The 20,480-nt window shown below is 39.5% G+C and overlaps 3 protein-coding genes across 5 annotated transcripts; 1 reads left to right on the top strand and 2 right to left on the bottom strand.

The window, feature by feature from the left end:
* Positions 1–1,063: 1,063 nt before the first annotated feature.
* LOC130990979 (uncharacterized) lies at positions 1,064–1,675 on the bottom strand. The gene has a single exon (XM_057915188.1). The coding sequence runs from the start codon at positions 1,673–1,675 to the stop codon at positions 1,064–1,066; it is 612 nt and encodes a 203-aa protein (XP_057771171.1).
* A 53-nt stretch (positions 1,676–1,728) lies between these two features.
* LOC130989698 (putative receptor-like protein kinase At5g39000) lies at positions 1,729–4,433 on the bottom strand. The gene has a single exon (XM_057913766.1). It carries the CDS (start codon positions 4,332–4,334, stop codon positions 2,013–2,015), a length of 2,322 nt encoding a protein of 773 aa, XP_057769749.1. The 5' UTR covers positions 4,335–4,433; the 3' UTR covers positions 1,729–2,012.
* A 2,424-nt stretch (positions 4,434–6,857) lies between these two features.
* Positions 6,858–10,438, top strand: LOC130989696 (receptor-like protein kinase FERONIA). 3 transcript variants are annotated; one of them, XM_057913764.1, is made up of 6 exons: positions 6,858–8,814; positions 8,954–9,072; positions 9,180–9,387; positions 9,542–9,779; positions 9,925–10,009; positions 10,115–10,438. In XM_057913764.1, exons 1-6 carry the CDS (start codon positions 6,858–6,860, stop codon positions 10,295–10,297), a joined length of 2,790 nt encoding a protein of 929 aa, XP_057769747.1. In that variant the 3' UTR covers positions 10,298–10,438. The 3 variants fall into 3 exon arrangements, with proteins under 3 accessions (XP_057769747.1, XP_057769746.1, XP_057769748.1); XM_057913763.1 differs by having other exon boundaries at positions 9,862–10,009; XM_057913765.1 differs by lacking the exon at positions 10,115–10,438 and having other exon boundaries at positions 9,906–10,009.
* Positions 10,439–20,480: the final 10,042 nt, after the last annotated feature.

Here is a 20,480-nt window from a genome sequence, read left to right as displayed (position 1 = left end):
ATTTAAAAACTTGCATAAATATGCTCAAATTAATAATAATTCAAAATTAGCATACAAACTTATTTATGCGAAAAGAGTTTAAAAGAGTAAAATTTCACTAACTTATTTATGATGAAAAGGAAAACGATGAAAGAAGAAAGGTGTAGTAATTTTGAAGAATTTGAACTTAGTTAGAATTATGATTAGTGTAGGACTGTTGTATAATAATAATAATAATAATAATAATAATAATAATAATAATAATAATAATAATAATAATATGATATTACATCATTGCCTTTAAAATAGATTTTAAAATAGGGACATAAGAGCACTCCCAGCAGAAATCCCAAAATTATGCTCCTATATTCCTCCTTAAAGCTTTCCTATTTAATTTTAGGATCTCGATTTTATAAATGCATACACCAGATATCCTATTTTCTACATAAAAACAATAATTATGTGTGGGCCCTATTAATTATAAGCTTAAAATAAATTTAAGGTGGGTGTAAATTTAAGATTGAATATAGGTAGGTGTAAAATTTTTTGTGGGCCCCATCCAATTTAGGGGATCTGCTGGATGCATTTTTTATCTCATTTTCAATTGTTTTAGCCTAAATTTAGAGTTAGTGATGCATTTAGGTAATCTGCTGGGAGTGCTCTAATTTTGGGATTTTTGGTGGGAGTGCTCTAATAGGCAAATCAAATTTTGTAAAACAAGGCTCTTTTATAATAGGTAGGTATAGATAAGTAAAGATTGCTCGGCGTCTTCCTCCTTGTTCACCACCAAATTTGCCTCTTCATCTTCCATGTTAGTGTAGCACTCGGAAGCATAATGTCCATACTTATGACAGGAATAACATTCAATATGTGACTTATTCTTTTTATTATTGTAATTTGAATTGTTACCTCTTCCTCTTCCATGACGCCTTCCACCTCGGTTTGATTTGTCAATTTGTGGAGATTGTTTTTCTCTCCCTTGGTTGTTTCCACGTCCTTGGCCTCGACCTCTACCATGAAGGTCTTTGCTTGCAACAGATTTTCAGATTTCTCCTTCTCCTGCTTGCCACGATTCATAATCTCTTCATGTGCTTGCAATGACCCGTGCAGCTAGCTCATCGACGGTCATTTTCTCCAGATCTTTTGATTCCAAAATTGCAACCACCACATGGTTGAACTTTGAAGAAAGGGAGCATAGTATTTTCTCCACCACGCGAGCATCCGACAGTGATTCTCCCAGCCTCTTCATTTTATTTGCTATAGCCAAGAGTCTTGTGGAATAATCGGAGATAGACTCATTCTCCTTCATTGAGATTGATTCAAACTCATCCCTTAGAGTTTGAAGTCGAACCTTCTTCACCTTGTTGACTCCTAGAACGGAGTTACAAAGCGTCTCCCACGCTTTCTTCGACGTCATCTCGTTGGCTATTTTCTCGAACATGTCTTCATCTAAGCCTTGATGAATGATAGTGAGGGCAAGCTGATCTCGGTTTCTTTCCTTCTCCAGATTATCCCTTTGGTTTTGTGGAAGAGCCGCCACATTCTCAGGCTCGACAAAACCATCTTCAACAATATCCCATAATCCTTGGGCTCCATGTATCGCTTTCATTCTAAGCGACCAATTCTCATAATTTAATATGGAGAGTTGAGGGTACTGGAAAGAAATGGATTTTGATGCCATTGGCTCTGATACCATTTTGTTGGAAGGTGATAGGCTAAAAGGAGAGAAAGTAAATATGTAGAGGAAGATAAACTAAAGTCACTAGATAATATTTCTTGAATTCCCAAAGACTTGATCATTCATCTGCAATATTACATAGCTATTTATACTATGTCTATGGAAACTCTAAAGTTCACAATAAAGAAAATCATGAATGACTCATTTACTAGATTGTAACTCCTGACTCTTCAACTAAATATTTATTAATAGAAAACTCTAGAAATGATCAAGCTTATAATTTTAACAGTGCTCCAAGTGCTCTGTCTTTGATGCTCTTGTGCCACTCCAGAAAACATCTGGTTTCACTGATAATCTAATCTCCCAAGCCTAGGACATTATTGAGGCATTGCTGCATATACGTGTGTATTCCATTGGTAGAAGTAGGGTGGACGTCCTCACCACCACTCGCCATCTCATTCATTTCCCGGCTTAGGTTGCTATCCTGTTGCTTGAGTGCAAACTCAAGTTCTAGCACGACTTCAGACATTGTTGGCCGATTCTTTGGTTCATCGTGCAAGCATCTCTTAGCAACCTCCACAAATGTCTTCAAACTATTTGGCGAGATTTCCTCGCTCAAAGTTGAATCTACAATCCGATCAACTTCTCCTCTGTTAATCTTACGGACAGCCCAGCTGGACAAAGATTGCTCCTCCTTTGAAACCCCTGAATCGAATGCTTTTCTCCCGCATAGCACCTCCAACAAAACCACCCCAAATGAATATATGTCACTTTTACTTGTTAGTTTCCAAAATTTGAAATAATATGGATCCAAGTAACCCTTTGTGCCTTTAACCAGTGTGCTAACATGGCTCTGTAACTTGTTTCTATCTTCAGTTTTAGCCAAGCCAAAATCGGACACCTTAGCTACGAAATTTTTATCCAGCAGGATGTTTGAAGCCTTCACATCTCGATGGATGACTCCAGGGCCAGTGTGAAGATATTCAAGGCCTTGAGCAGCTCCAATGCATATCTTCAAGCGTTGCTTCCAGCTAAGAGAAGGGTAGTCTCTGTTGTCCGTTGCATTCTTGTAGAGATGGTCAGCCAGCGTCCCACGAGGCATGTACTCATAGACAAGAATCTTTTCCCTGTCCTCATCACAATAGCCAATCAGAAACACGAGATTAATGTGTCGTAGCTGAGAGAGCGTTTCAACCTCGGTGCGAAACTCACGATCTCCTTGCCTGGACTCCAACTTCAACCTCTTTACAGCAACGGTTGTTTGGCCGTGATCAATGAGGCCTTTGTAGACTTTACCAAACCCACCCTGTCCAATTCCATCACTGAAATTTGTCGTGGCCGATTCGATTTCAGCTAGTGAGAAACGGCGGCAATCTCTTTCATCCTTGCCTGATGGCTTCTGCTCCTCCTTATCACTGCTCCTAGCTTCCCAAATCTCCCGCAGTTTATGAACAAGGATATTCAGTAGAGATATTGCAGCTATTGCAATAGTTGCAGTTGCATTTTGATAGCCAAGCAAATTTGGGATTCTACGAGATCGTGGAGGGATGGGGTTTGGACTAGCTAGACTGTCGTCGGGATTGCTCAACTTAACTACTTCAAATCCTGCAAGGACTTCAACTCCATCTCTGCGTTCATCAAATAATTGGAGCGAAATCAAGATATCGCGTCTGCCATTCTGTTTCTGCCCTCTCATCGGCACCATGTAGTCCCTGTACAAAGGGATGCTGCTATCTTGATCCCTTCCTCTAGCCATTTCAGTATCAGTGTGAGCAACCATTTCATTGATAAGGATTTTAAACATTGCACCACCACCACCACCAGCGCCTGCATTCTTGAAATGGAGCCTGACCAAGTACCTGAATCCGACCTCCACCGCCACTTTCCAGCTCTTACTTCTTACCTTGTTTGCTCTTTGTCTTGCCCACTTGGGAAAAACTCCATCGAAATCTCCACTAGACTGCACAATATCCTGTTTGATACGTTGCCAATGGACTATCTCAAGTGCAGTGCTATCATCAACATAGACCATAGAATTCTGACCAATAACTCGGAGTCCAATATCTCCACCATCAAAGTAGGAAAGAGTTGCAGGCACCGATATAATCTCAATCCCATTTATGAAAGCATATGTATCTTGTGATCGACTAGGAGTAAAAGTTATGATGAGTTGTTGATTTTCTCGAATGTTCAAACAAAACTCCTTAGAGAGAGTGTTCACACGAAGAGCACCAGCAGTAAGTGAAGCGCTAAAATTACCGAGCAAGGTAAAGGGACCGGCTTCAACAGTGAAAAAATCTCTCAACCCTTTAAACCCTCTGTATGGAGTGGGATTGAAGTGAAGGCGGATGATTTTCTGACCTGCTTTGAGTTGAAATGCATATGAGAATTGTGAGCGGGAGATTCTCGCCGTCTTGTGCGGAACTGGATCGGCAGAGCTCAACTGATTGATGGCAGCTGATGCGGCTGATGAGCCCCTTAACTGCAGCGGTGGAGAGATTTTTGAGCGTACGTCTCCGAGCCATTGGTCGCCATTGCGCGCTGCAGAAGCTCCAGTAGAGCCGCAGTTGATTGAAACATCGCCTGTGAAGTCAGCTTGATTATTGCTCCAAGATGAGAATGTGATGAAGAAGCAGAGAAATAATAGCAAACCAACTGAAATCAGACACGAATTCATGCTCTGATTTTGGGGACAGAAATTATAGAACGATGAACGATGAGTTTTTTTTTTTTTTTTTCTTTAAGGAAGATGAATGATGAGTTTGATAGCAAATAAATTCATAAAAATGTGAAGTCGTCAAGGGGTATTTGTTCTCATATTTAACTCTTAAGTCGTCGTTGACCTCCGTGGGCCATGGCTCTGTCCCTGTCTGTCCAAATTAGTCGGAAATTGGCCATCTTCGTTTTTTTTTTTTTTTTTAATTATTAATAATTAAATAAACCCAGAAAGGATATAAATAAACCGACTTACTAAATTCCCTAAATCACTCGGCAATTGGCTATCCACCATTTTTTTATATATAAATTAAGAGATAAATAAATATAAAGATTGTATATACTTGAACCTAAAATTTTTAACCTTTGATATCAATACTCAAAGAATCTGTGTGAAATCCATAAATTTTAAAAATTCAGAGACTTTTAAAATTTACAAAATTTTTGAACGAATACACCCCTAAACCAACACACGCACATTATCCTCAAATTCTTAGTATGAGTATATATACAAGAGGCGGATCTAGAGAGGCTGAAGCTCCCAAATTTTGAGAGCACAGTCCAAATTAAGAATTTGATGGAACGAGACAACGCGGTAGGGTCCGAGCTAATAAGCACGTGCTTTATAGTTTTTGTTATGTAATTGAATATATATGATCCTAGTTTCTCGATTATCCAATAGAAGTGTTGCCGGGGAGCTCGTGTTCACACCACATATGGTGGGACTAATTTTTTTATATATATTTTTTAATTTTCTTTGACTTGGGAAATCATTAATTTAATTTTTTTTTTTTCATCAAAAGTCTGGATCGAATCGAATTGATTCAGCTAGCTTAGTCAATCATTGAGTATCGTACAAAACGGTAAAACACTGATCTAGTTTTTATTTCGGTTATTTTACATTTTACTTTAATTTAATTATTTAACGATTTATGTTAATGATTAGACAAAAACACCAAAATATATATTTGACCGAAATTGCAAAGTAGCGCTATTTTGAAACAAAAATAGTTGGCTAAGAGCACTCCCACCCAGCAGATCACCTAAATGCATCACTAACTCTAAATTTAGGCTAAAACAATTGAAAATGAGATAAAAAATGCATTCAGCAGATCCCCTAAATTAGATGGGGCCCACAAAAAAATTTATACCTACCTTTAAACTTATAATTAGTAGGGCCCACACATAATTATTATTTTTATGTAGAAAATAGGAGATCTGGTGTATGCATTTATAAAAGCGAGATCCTAAAATTAAATAGAGAAACTTTAGGGAAGAATATATAAGCATAATTTTGAAATTTCTGCTGGGAGTGCTCTAAGAATAGTGGTGAATTAATTAGATAAAATCTTATAGAAATTACTCAAATTAGGGTATTTATTATTGTGTGCTCCCTATTTATTGGTCGGCTAAGACATGATACCATAGAAAATATCAGAAAATTAACAACGCCATTTAGAGATGTCCTACAAGACACTAATTTTAAAAAGTCAGATGAGTGCATATTGTGTCCTTGACATTTCGATTTGCCATATCAACTTTAATTTGAATAAAAATTAAATTTATGATAAAGTTACTACAATATTAAAATCCATGTATTTGTTTGACTCATTTTAAAGTTTATCTGCAAAATCTAACAACCCTCACAGTTGATGTATTTAAACGCTAATAACGCTAATGGAAATTAGTTTATTTTTATAGAAGATGGAACAATTTTTAAAAAAAATATACTATATAGTAGTTCTTTCAATTTACTTGTTGTCGAAATAGTTGTTATGATAAGTGATTGAGTTCTACTTCAAGCTTATTAAAACTCTATTTTAACACAAAAAAAGATTCTACTTAAACACAAAAATAAACTATAAGGATCGCGTGAATTTTTTTGGCTCAGGGACTACTGCCTTCAAACCCCCATGCGATGCTTTCAAGTTTCATACTTCAACAAGCCCCGCAAATTTTGGATCCACCCTTGTACATGATACTTCAACAAGTTCTGAAGCCGCTTTGCATTGTAATTTGAGAGAGATCTACCTGAAGCAATTGTAATTTAAAAGATATATCAAATAAATATCCAATCTACCTGAAGCAACAAGGACTTCAGAGATGATAAAATTCAGACAGCTGCTTCAGCCTTCCTGCAGTTTGTCCAATCTTTTTGTGTTGCTTGACATTTGACTATTAGAGGCCATACAGTCTCTCTCTCTCTCTCTCTCTCTCTCTCTCTCATATATGTATGTGTATAATGATGCGTTCAACGGGTATACTTGGTCACTCCTAACCTATGTATTTGCAAATATTAAAATTAAAATCTTAATGGAACATCACCAATCTTTCAATACCTGCCACAAGTATAAGACATTTGAAAAATGGGTGCGAGAATGACAGTTTTGACATGGTAATGGTATGATACAAATAACACAATCAAGTAGTAGGTTTTTATAATGGATCAGCAGGATCATTACTGATCCTTAGTTCCCTAATATCCATGATTATCAACACCAACACCATGAATGGTAACATGAATCTGTGCCAACTCTCACTTGCTACACTATATCTCTGCTTGCTCATCACAATCACCGTCGTAACTAGTAATCCGACTTACTTCACAGTCGGCATCTCCATCAATTGTGGCTCATCTAAAACTTCTGCAGCACGCAGCGGAAAGGAATGGCAAGGAGATATACAACCAAGATTCTCTGCCTCGCTGCAGTTAAAGGGCTCATCAATGATTTCCACTGTCATCCATAAGTTGACCTCTGCAGATCCTGTTCCCCACAAGACAGCCCGGCTCTCGCGTTCCCAGTTCTCCTACCTGTTTCAAGTCAACCCAGGACAGAAAATTATCCGCCTTCACTTCAATTCCGCTACATATAGAGGCTTTGAAGGGATAGTCGACTTATTCTCCGTTGAAGCCGGTCCCTTTACCTTGCTGAGTGACTTTAGCGCTTCGCTCACTGCTGATGCTCTTGGATTGGATACCTTTGTGAAGGAGTTTTCTGTAAACATACAAGAAAACCAACACCTCATCATAAGCTTCTCTCCCAAAAGTAGTCAAACATTAGATACGTACGCCTTCATAAATGGCATCGAGATTATAGGTGGCTATGGGGTCCTGGCTAGTTCAAATCCCCTGCCTCCTGCTCAGGTTTCACCATCCCAGATAATCCGAGCTTTCCTTGCATCTCTTGTTCGTAGAAATGCAACTGCAGCTATAGTAATAACAATAGTATCTTTATTAAGTATCATTGTTCACAAGCTTAGAGAAATCTGGGAAGATAGCAGCACTGAGGAAGAAAACAAACCATCACCCAAGGCTGCACGATTCTGCCGTCGTTTTTCTCTAGCTGAGATCCAACAGGCAACCAGATATTTCTGCAAGGAGCGTTTAATTGGAAGGGGTGGGTTTGGTAATGTCTACAGAGGCCTCATTGATGAAGGCCAAACGACTGTCGCTATTAAGAAGTTAAATCCAAACTCTATGCAGGGGGCACGTGAGTTTTTGACAGAAATTGAAACACTTTCTGAGTTGCGACATGTTAATCTAGTTTCTCTGATAGGCTACTGCAATGAGCATGGGGAAATGATTCTCGTTTATGATTATATGGCTGGTGGGACACTGGGGAATCACATCTACAAACCTTCAAGGAAAAGACGCCACATTTCTTCTCTCACGTGGAAACAACGCCTTAATATCTGCATTGGGGCCGGTCGGGGGTTAGACTATCTCCACACGGGCCATGGAGTGATACATCGCGATGTAAAAGCTTCAAACATCCTTCTGGATGAAGACTTGGTAGCTAAAGTTTCTGATTTTGGTCTGGCAAAACCTGAGGATGGAAGAAAGTTACAAACTCATGTTAGCACAAATGTTAAAGGCACGAGGGGTTATTTAGACCCACATTATTTCCACACTCGTAAACTAACAAGGAAAAGTGACACGTACGCGTTTGGGGTAGTGTTGTTTGAAGTATTGTGTGGGAGACCAGCAGTGGATTTAGGGGTAACAGAGGACGAGCAGATTTTGAGCATGTGGGCTCAAGATAAGAACAGCAAGGGAGAAGTTGATCAGATTGTAGATTTGAACTTGAGGGATGAGATTTCTCCAGATAGCCTCAAGATATTTGTGGAGCTTGCTGAAAGGTGCTTAGAGGACGAACCGAACAACCGGCCAACGATGTCCCAAGTTGTGCAGCAGCTTGAGCTTGCACTTGAGCAACAGGAAAGCAAACGAATTTTGGCTTCGAATGAGACATCAAGTTCATATGAAGAAACTGGACAATCAGCTGACTCAGGGCAGTCATCAGTGTCCAATATAGAACTGCAAATTCTCACATGCACCCCGAAAGGGCAAACTAGCCACCAGGTGGCTGATACTAAGGTATCAAGATTTTGGTCGCGGAATAGAAGTAATTCATCCAGGGAAACTGAACTATTACTATCAGGTAACGAAAGTAGAAGCACCTTGCTAGTTGCTACTTGTTGATTACTAGTTTTGGGGGCTTTTGATTATGCTTACTTATTACTTGATGTTGCTATAGTTCAAATAAAATAATGAAACGTATAATACGGTTGTGACTGCAGAAATCAGAGAAGCAAATCTAAAAGTGACAGTATTTGATTGGCATACACTTTCAGTTGCTACTAATCGTTTCTCCTCCTCAAATGAAGTTGGAAAGGGTGGATTTGGTCATGTTTACAAGGTGACTATTTTTCTAGTTAACACCATGTTCAACACTTCTTCTACCAAATATACAGCCCTCTAACTAGAATTATCTTTCTCGATCTTTGAATTATTTGTGTTGAATAGGGTGTGCTACCTACAGGACAAGTAGTTGCCGTGAAAAGGCATTCGACATCTCCTGCGCAATCACTCAAGGAGTTCAAAAATGAAATTCTTTTGCTTCCCAATCTTCACCATCAAAACGTTATCAAACTACTTGGCTACTGCATTCATGGCAGAGAGTCACTCCTTGTATATGAGTTCATGGAAAACATAAGTCTAGATACATTTATAGGTTCGTTCCTTCACAATCTTTACATAATCTCATTAAGCCTCTTCCTAAACAAGATGTTATGGCCTCCAAATTTCCATTTTCTTAATTTATAATATGTTAGTAATATGATCAGTACTACTGAGCTACAACTTCACGTAATAAAGTTCACTCATAGGTGACAAGAAACGGCAACACTTTCCATGGCCAGTACGGTTCAACATCATAAAGGGGATAGCTCGAGGACTTGTTTATCTACATCAAGGTTCTAGATTCAGAGTCATTCACGGAGATCCCAAATCAAGCAACATTTTACTGGACCATGAGATGGTTCCTAAAATTTCAGACTTTGGCTTTTCTATGAAATTGTTAGAACATGACTCCGAACTAGAAACAGGAATAGCTGCAGGTACCAAGTAAGTACTCTCCCTCCCCTTTTCTCTTTTCCAACTTGTTTCTTTGCAACAAACAACTGTCCTGGTTAATTATGTTCTTCAGATTCTATATATCTCCAGAGCGTTTAAAACACGGCAAAGTTTCAGTTAAATCAGATGTTTACAGCTTCGGAGTTGTGATACTGGAGATTGTGAGTGGGCACACAGCATGGAGATCTTATACGCTAAGCAAGATGAACATTCATGACTATGTAAGTGTTTAACTTACTTTTAGTAGAATCTTCAAACTTCCATAAAATCACATCTTACTAGTTTTAGTAAAATTAAATGTTAAGAAAAGTGAATCCTATCTTTAGGCACGGAAACTGCGAAGTGATGGGAAAGTGCTAGACCTGGTAGATGGCTCACTTGGTGGGGAATTTCCAGCCGATGAAGCACTGAGGTGCATTCGAGTTGGTTTGCGGTGCACCTTAGAGCATCCACACGACCGACCAAGCATGCGTAGTGTGCTCAAAATGTTGGAGAAAGAGGCCCTCTGATGCAGCAACAAGAGCCATGGCAGAGGACTTGTTAAGAATAACTTCAAAATTTCTCTTGGTAAATATGCAGGTGAGCTGTTGATGAGAAATTGCTCCTCCAAAATTGATGCTTAATCCCTCAGACTCTGTCATTAACTGCATGTTGAAAATCTGACCATCAATAAAAGGATAACGGTGTGACTTTACATTATAGAAATCGATTGCGTGACCTCTGACCTCAATAACCTTCTAGACAAGGCCTTCTGAGACAAAAACTACAAAATCCTGAAAGAAGAGAAACAAAATGCACAGGTCAACAACAGAAAGTTCGAGATATATAATGGTTGAACAATAATAAAATTATGTGTCTCTATATGCAACCTTATACTTTTTTTCTGTTTCTCTGCTTTTACTCGTCATGATAATCCAACTCACCTCACAGCAAAGAATGGCAGAGAATGGCATGCAGATATACAGCCAAATTTTCTTCCTTGAAATACAGCTAAAAAATTATAGAGAGTCACGATGAGCAGACAAGTTTAAAAATAAAACCTGGAAAATGCTGATGGAGGCGGGATTCAGGCACTTGATTAGGCTCCATTTTTCAAGAATGCAGGCATTGGAGAGGCAATTTTTATAATCCTCATCAATGAAATGATTGATGAAACAGTCACACTAATTAAAATACCATTTATACTCTTCTTTCCCAGCTTCATCTTGGTATTTTACAACAGGCGTAAGCCGCAGACGAATTTGCTGGAGCTCCTCTCCACGCAGTGCCAAGTGTCATTATTGTCCTCATCAAATTACACTTCAATAGAAGCTCACGGTAACCCGCATACATCAAATTCAGTGCATCCTTCAGCAATCACACACATTTCACATGATATGTCACAGTTTATTTACAAATCCACCATCAAACTACACTGAAACTGCTCATGCTGTGTGTTAAAGCCACCCTGGTCTATCCCACATCGACTTGGTAATGATCATGTCTCCAATATATAAGTTTGGAGCACCCTCTCCCCTTATAAGGCCGTGTAAGGGGATGATGGGCCCAATTCTAATACTGTGCACATCAATTATCTCAATTTCTTGAGCTAAATATTTAAGAACTAGGCTCCAAACAACATATCACCCCTGATTCACATGAAGGGAAGGGATGTTTGGTTTTATTTCTAGTTACAGGTTCCAATTTTCTGTACTTCCAAGCAGTTTACGAAATATATTGATATTGGTTTCTGTAGAAAGGTTGCGATTTTTGTACGTTTTCCTGAAAATATATGCGGCTGGCTGTTGCTGTCTGTTATTACTCAGATGAGACAGCAAGCAAGAACATGATAAACAGATAAGTACTTGGGATGTGCTAATTGCTATTACGGTATTACCACAGCCCCATACATTGGGTTTGTCTGCAGATTTAGCCAAGCTAAAACCTCAGACTTCAGCTTCGAATTTTCATCCCGGAGAAGTTAGAAGCCTTTATCTCTCCACAAATTACTCATGGCAAGAATGATGCTCCAATTTATTTATTTATTATTATTTTATTATTATTTATTTACATATATATATATATATATATATATATATTTTTTTAATTTTTTTTTTGGGTGGGGGGGGGACGTAATTCATGACTTGACTGTGGATCGAGCATGAGCTCTTGCCCCGCACCATTGTCATCGATATTCTTTCCTAGTCTATTACTCACATTTTTTTATACTCCCTCCATCCACGAAAAATATAGCACAATTGTCTTTCAGGATATGGATCCCTCACTTTATCCTTATAATTCAACCTTACACACACCCCATATTTACTAAAAAACCACCCCATGGCTCACACTCAATCCTTATAATTCAACAACTTCAACCACTCATTTCTACATGATGAGACCCTTTATTTACTAAACACACATCCACCAACCAGTTTATTAAAACCTGTGTCAAACCCAATGTTATATACTTTTCGTGGATGGAGGGAGTAGATTTTATTTTCTTTAACACTAACACGCAAATTAGAAAGGGGAGCAAAAAGTAGTAACAAAACAAACACATGGCCAACTTGCATAGTTTCTGATGCAACAACTTTAGTGATTATAAACACAAATCCTTCAGACAGTGGATGACAAATTCTAGCTAAATTACCGTGGAGATAACTCAGTGTCCGACATATCATTGTTAGATGAGATTTTAGACGCAGCTGCTTCAGGCTGCCTGTAATTCGTATTTGTTAGACGATATTCTTCAGATACCATATAGGATACCGGTGCTGAAGGTGCAGGGAGTGTTGTATCGGAGACACCAAGCATTAGAGTGACAGAATTCATTGTTGGCCTGCTAGCAGGGCTTTCCTGAATGCACAACAACCCAATGTGCATGCATCTCAACATTACGTGCAGGGAATCCGTCCTAGCCCTCAGTGTAGGATCTATCATATTTTCAGCTGTTCCTTCGTGCCAATTTTTCCATGTCTGAAGATTCAAGCATATATACTTTCATATATTAAACTTTGCGAAAAGGCATCTAATTAAATATCCATATCTGATACTTACGAGATTCATGAGGTCCTTGTTTCTTTGGCCGCTCAGGATTTCCAGTACTAGCACCCCAAAGCTAAACACGTCTGACTTTACAGAGCAAATCCCATGCATTGCATACTCAGGTGCCATATATCCACTGCAGCATAAATGTATGACTTCGTAAGGAACATTTTTCACAATTTCTGGTTAATAATTTAGATTTGTGACTGTAAATATAATCTTTAAACAGTAGAAACATAGTATGATACTCACTGAGTCCCAACAATCAAGCTGGTGTTTGGACTGTCATCTGCCTTTAATACTCTTGCTATGCCAAAATCTGCAACTTTGGGATTCAAATCTCCATCCAAAAGTACATTGCTGGCTTTCAGATCACGGTGAATGATCCTGAGTTCAGAACCTTCGTGCAAGTAATGAAGTCCCATCGCAGTGCCCAGTATAATCTTGTATCGTCGATCCCAATCCAAGAATGAGCGTTTGATTGAGTCTACATGTTCAATTGATCATATATCATTATTAGAGCTCCAATGAGAATAAACGGCATTGTGTAAATGGGTCCTAAGGATTGATGTTCCATACAAATAAAACAAAATGTTACCGAATATGAAGAGGTCTAGACTTGAGTTCTCAACAAATTCATATATGAGAAGCCTCTCATTTCCTTCCTGGCAGAAACCCAAGAGTTTAACCAAATTTCTATGCAGAAGCCTCGCCAATATCAAGATTTCATTTATAAATTCAATACTGCCTTGACGTGAACTAGAAGACAACCTTTTGACTGCAATCTCTTGACCGTTCAAGAGTTTCCCCTGATTTCAGAATAAAAGAATACCAAATTAACCAATGAGAATTGTGGGTTTCCTATATATTGAAATGATATAATGAATTACCTTATAAACAGACCCAAATCCACCTCTCCCGACAATGTTAGCATGAGAAAAATCATCGGTTGCAGCTGTGATTCTAGCAAAATCATAATGCAGGTGTCCAACAGCAGGATCTGTTTCGAAAGTAAAAAAGGGCACTCTCAGTTGGACATCTGCTGGAGTATGTTATGTTGGTTTCAATACGGAAAAAAAATGTAGGCATCTCTAACAAAAGAAAAAGCTTCAACTCTACCTTGAAATAATAATTCATTTTTCTTGGATGGTTTAACTCTTTTCCGGAATGCCTGCCATGGCCGAAATCTTAATACCTTATTTGTTGTGAATCTTGTCCATTGTTTTCTTCCAGATGTAAGCTCTCCATTTTCAATTCTTCCACTAGTTTGTTTGTCGAGAGGAAGTCTGAGATTCTGCATCTTTGTGGTGGTAATTATTGGTTGTGCAGCTCTAGGTACATCAATTCTATCATTAGAAGTTGAAGGACGTAAGTCAACAGAAACACTTGCTATCTCATTTAACACTAAATTTTGGTTGCTCTCTTGTTGCTTAAGTGCAAACTCAAGCTGTAGCACAACTTCAGACATTGTTGGCCGATTTTTTGGGTCATCGTTTAAGCATCTACCAGCAATCCCCACAAAAGTTTTCAAGCTGTTCGGTGAAATTTCATCTCTCAGACTTGAAGCTATAATCTGATCGACTTCCCCCTTACTAATCTTATCTTGAGCCCACTTGGTCAGAAGAATCTTCTCATCGTCTAACACTTCTGAATCTACTGCCCGTCTCCCACATAATAATTCCAGCAACACTACACCAAAGGAATATGTGTCACTTTTCCTTCTTAGTTTACTGGTTGTGACATAATAAGGATCCACATAGCCAAATGTGCCCTTAACTTTTGTGCTGACATGGCTTTGTAGCTTATTTCTATGTTCAGGTTTGGCCAACCCAAAATCTGAGAGCTTAGCAACAAAACTTTCATCAAGCAGGATGTTGGAGGCCTTTAAATCACGATGTATGATTCCACAGCCTGTATGAAGATATTCCAGGCCTCGAGCTACTCCAATGCAGATATTTAGGCGTTGCTTCCAGGTGAAACAGAAACAATTACTGCTGTCCTTTGGGAGTTTGTAGAGGTGGTCAGCCAGTGATCCGCGTGCCATATGTTCATAAACAAGAATCATTTCCCTGTGCTCCTGGCAATAGCCAATTAGAGACACAACATTAATATGTCGGATCTTTGAGAGAGTTTCAATCTCAGTTAAGAACTCATGTGCTCCTTGCCTAGAATTTGGTTTTAACCTTTTTACAGCAACAGCCTTTTGCCCATTATCAATGAGGCCTCTGTATACTTTACCGAATCCACCCTTTCCAATTATAAGTCCATCATTGAAATTTCTAGTGGCCAATTGGATCTCAGCCAGTAAAAAACGGCGACAGACTCTTTTAGCCCCAGCTGATGGCTTGTTTTCCTCCTCACTACTGCTAGCTTCCCAACTTCCCCAACTTTCCAGTAACTGGTGAACAATTATATTCACTAGAGAAATTACAGCTATTGCAATAGTCATAATTGCATTTCTACGACCAAGAATCATAAATGAAGGTTGGAAAGCTTGCAATGGTGAATCCTGAGCTGGAGGCAGAGGATTTGGAGCGGCTAGACTGCTATCAGGGTTGCTCAGCTTGAGTATTTCAAATCCTTTAAGGGGTCCATGCATATCCATGAATTCTTGATTTGATTGCAAGCAAATCAAGAGATCGCGCTTCCCCTCTTGTTTGCGGCCATTCAACATCACCACATAGTCTCCGTACCAGGGGACGCTACCATCCATTTCTTTGACCATGTCACTGTCAGTGCTGACAACCATTTCATTGATCAGGACTTTAAAATTCAGGCCTACACTCTTTGCCATGTTGAGACATATCTCGGAGAAATGAAGCCTAACCAAGTACCTGAATCCCACATCAACAGGTAGCTTCCAGGTAATGTTGTTGATATTGTCGAGTTTCTGTTTGGGGGCCGTCAACCACATTGCAAACATGTCACTGGAACCATCAGCGGAAGAAACTAAATCTTGTTTAATGCTTATATGATGGACTATTTCAAGTGCAATACTGCTATCGACATAAACAAGGGATTTCTGACCAACTACGTGTAGTCCAATATCTCCACCCGGAAAGTAAGAAAGACTAGCAGGCACTGAGATAATTTCAATACCATTTATAAAAGCATATGTATCTAGTGAATATGATGGACTACTTTCAGCCGAGAAAACTATGTTCAGCCGTTGGTTTTCCGGTATATCCAAACAGAAATCTTTGGCAAAAGTATTCACACCAAGAGCCTCAGCTGTGATGGAAGCGCTAAAATTACTGAGCAAAGTGAAAGAACCGGCTTCAACAGTGAATAAGTCTTTCAACCCTTTAAAACCTCTATATGTTGTGGGATTAAAGTGAAGGCGAATAACTTTCTGACCTGCATTCACTTGAAATGAGTATGAGAACTTGGAACGCGAGAGGCGCGCAGTCTGGTGGGGAATTGGATCAGCAGAGGCCCAACTGTGGACTACAGTTGAGAATGTTGACGAGCCACTTATTTCCAGCCCTGAAGAAAATCTTGATCGTACATCTCCCAGCCATTCCCTTGTGCTGCGTGCTGCATAAGTTCCAGTTGAGCCACAATTAATGGAGACATCACCTGTGGTGTGAGTTGGTTCATTGCTGCCGGATGTGATTGTGATTTGGAAGCAGATAAATAGTAGACCAACTGAAAAACGACAGAGGTTCATGGTTCCATTAGTGTTGTTGTTGTGAAGCAGATGGATGATGGGCATCAAGGCGTGAATGGAGGTATAATCCACACCTTTTGCCAATAATTAACAATGGAAATAGATATAGTCAACAGTCGTTGTTTTCATTTTCATGAGCAATTGTTTTCTAAGGTTCATATCCATTGACCAGAATCGCCAGATGATCTAGTATGAACACACGTAATCTCCTTGGAAGCTTCATCACAAGTTGCTATCTTGGAAATTTAGTGAGAGAGAGGGAGAGGACAAACCGTGTGCCTCGAAGACTTTTGAGTAGAATATCTACCTTGTCTTCCTCAAAAAAAAGAATATCTACCTTGTCCACCGATAAGAATGCCATACGTTGACCAAGATTTAAATAACATTTGGCGCCATTCATCTGTTAAGAGTAACCGATTCTTATCAGTTTCTAAAAATGTTATAAATTTCGTGCTGGTTGTTCAAGAATCACTGATAAGGGGGAATGTAAATCTTACCAGATTATCAAATTCAAACTCTGCAGTCTGCACCGTTGTTTGTATGAAGCTATTCATTACCTTCCCAAACGATTTCCAATTCCCTGGGCAAAGCTAGCTTCACTGTAAACAAACTTCAATCTTCGGCAAAAGCACGCTCCCTGCATTTGCTAAACCCAAGAATATACATAATCGATGAGACTTTTACCAATCGATGAGTTTATTTCACAAATCAACTACAAGTACAAGTTTTGAGACGTATTGCGCCAAACATTCCCAGAATTCAAACGATTGGGTCAGAAAGTTTATTTCAAAAGTCCGCCCAAGGCGATCCCGTGATCGACTTTGGATGTGGCGAGAACTGCCGACGCGCAAAATCGAGAATGTGAAAATTTGAGTGCTCCGATGGCAGGCGGCGGTGAGGGGAGGGATAGGCGCGTGAAAGCCCTAATTTCAGGATAGAGGCAGCCGCCATAAGCGGATTCGAAACGCAGAACAGGAACAGGATGAATTTTGTAATTATGAAATTGTAGCTGCCGGCAGATATGAGAGGGGAACACTGGAGTTTCTCACCGACGGGAAAGGATGATTTTGGCGCTAGTTTAAAGGATGAAACTGTTAAAATATCATATCGTCATAGTAAGAGAGAATGATAGATGGAATTGTGTTTCTTGTATTTCTTATCATTTCTGAAGAATACAATCATCATTTATAATGTATTACATTTCTAAAGTCATACCAGGATCCCTATGATTAAGGGATCCGTGATAAATATTTGACTGATAAATAAATGCACCGCTGCTCCTCTTTCTGACTTTTGCTGTTGCTAATCTTGACTTCTGTAGAATGATAATCTTGACTTTTGTAGTGTTATTTTCAACACTCCCCCTCAAGTTGAGTGACGGGATTTCCGATACTCAACTTGGAGAGAACTTCTGAAAAACTTTTGAAGTCCACAGCCTTGGTTAGGATATCAGCGAGCTGATCTTCGGACCTCACAAACGGGAGCTCCACAATCTTTTCTTCAATCTTTTCCTTGATAAAGTGCCTATCCACTTCGACATGTTTAGTTCTATCATGTTGAACTGGGTTCTCAGATATGCTGATGGCAGCCTTGTTGTCGCAGTACATTTGGCACGTCTTTGTTGGGTGAAGGCCTAATTCCATCAACAATCTTCTTAGCCAAAGGACTTCAGTTAACCCACTTTTGATTCCTCTGAATTCTGATTCTGCACTTGAGAGAGCAACCACCTTTTGTTTCTTACTTCTCCATGAGACAAGATTTCCTCCTACAAATGCAAAGTATCCAGCTGTTGACTTTCTGTCATTCGGGTTTCCTGCCCAGTCAGCATCGGTGTAAGCTTGTATCTCAAGGTGTCCAGTCTTTTTGAACAGCACTCCATAGTCAAAAGTCTTTTTCAAATATCTCACAATTCTGAGCGCAGCTTCCATGTGGTCAGCCTGTGGTTGGTGCATGAATTGACTAACAACACCAACAGCATAAGCAATGTCAGGTCGAGTATGGGAAAGATAGATTAGTTTCCCTACCAGACACTGATATTGTCCTCGATCGGCTAACTGAGCTCCTTCCACAATTTGTAGCCCATGATTTACGATAATAGGAGTTTCTGCTGGCTTGCAATCTAGCATCCCAGTTTCAGCTAGGAGATCTAGAGTATACTTCTTCTGGTTGATGAAGATCCCCTTCTTTGATCTGAGAACTTCAATTTTAGTTTTCCTAAGTCCTTCATTTCGAACTCTTTGAAAAGATTTTCTTTCAACTTCTGAATTTCTTCTAAGTCATCTCCTGTTATGATCATGTCATCAACGTAAATGACTAAGCAAGAAATAAGATCACCTCGTTTCTTCAAGAATAAGGTGTGGTCGGAATTGCTTTGCTGGTACCCGAACTTCTTCATAGCTGTGGTGAATCTTCCAAACCAAGCTCTGGGAGACTGTTTGAGCCCATATAAAGTCTTTTTTAATCTGCATACCTCCCCTTCTTCGAACTCATCTGAAAAACCTTGGGGTGCTTCCATGTATACCTCCCGTTCTTCTTCAAGCTCACCATGAAGAAAGGCATTTGTAACATCAAACTGATGAAGATCCCAATCTTTGTTTGCAGCAATGGAGAGGAGCACCCTGACAGTGTTCATTTTTGCAACAGGCCAAAAGGTTTCTGCATAGTCGATCCCATATGTTTGTGTGTAGCCTTTTGCAACCAGCCGAGCTTTGTATCGCTCAATAGATCCATCGGGTTTTCGTTTGATTGTGAAAACCCATCTGCATCCCACAGTTTTCTTCCCTTTCGGCAACCGACACTTCTCCCATGTGTGATTCCGGTTCAGGGCCCCTATCTCTTTCTTCATAGCATTTCTCCAATGCTCGATCTTCAGGGCTTGCTCTGCTGTTTGTGGAATCTCCTCATCATATAAGGCCGCTTCATAGGCTGTGGCATTTTTGGACAAGTTTCCCTTGGCGATATTCCCAACTGAGTATCGGGAATTCCTAGGAATCTTCTCTGGGGTATACCGTTTAGGAGGTACACCCCGATTGCTCCTGGGTGGTAGCACATATCTTCCAGTATCTCCATCTACTGTATTATTCTCCTGTTCTTCTTCAATGACTCGAGAAATATGATCAGCATAATCAGAAGTCACAATAGTAGGTTCAGAAGCTCTTACCTCAGATATCGGAGGCGGAGAAGATATAGGCTCACGCAATGGACTAGATTGTTCTGGAGTGGATGAAACATGCTCGGTGGCAAGGCTAACTTTTTCTGTTGGATCTGCTTCTGGGCCTGGCATTGGTAACCAACTTAACAGGTCGTCGATCTCACTCTCTTTCTCACTCTCCCCCTGACTGTTAAGGTGGGTACTGTAAAAATACTCAGTTTCAAGAAAGTCGCAGTTCATGGTGGTTGTGATTTGACGGGTTTTAGGATTGTAACATCTATACCCCTTTTGGTTAACACCATACCCGACAAACACACACTTAATGGCACAAGGAGAGAGTTTAGTCCGTTCATGCTTGGGAATATGAACGAATACGGAACTACCAAAAACTCGAGGTTGAAGAGTAAGAGCGAGAGGTATATCAGAAAGAGTGGATAATTTCTGTAAAGGAGTTTGAAGCTGGAGGGTTCTGGTGGGAAGGCTATTTATGAGGTAAACAGAGGTGGCGACAGCTTCAGGCCAGAAGTGGGTGGGTACCTTAGACTCAAGCATCATAGCACGGGTCATTTCAAGGAGAATTCTATTTTTTCGTTCAGCAACACCGTTTTGTTCGGGAGTATGGGAACAAGTGGTTTGATGAATTATCCCTCTTTGTTGACAGAAGTCTTGCATGGATCGATTGACAAACTCCCCCCCATTATCGGTTCTAAGGGTCTGGATATGTTTTTGAAATTGAGTTTGAATCATTTTAAAGAAATGAGTGAACTTTTCAAAAACTTGAGATTTATTTTTGAGAAAATACATCCATGTCATCCTAGTGCAATCATCAATAAAGAGTAGAAAA

Source organism: Salvia miltiorrhiza, chromosome 6 (assembly GCF_028751815.1).
Source record: "Salvia miltiorrhiza cultivar Shanhuang (shh) chromosome 6, IMPLAD_Smil_shh, whole genome shotgun sequence".
Lineage (NCBI taxonomy): Eukaryota > Viridiplantae > Streptophyta > Magnoliopsida > Lamiales > Lamiaceae > Salvia > Salvia miltiorrhiza.
Note: the sequence above shows the minus strand (reverse complement) of the source record. Positions and strands in the feature narration are given on the sequence as shown.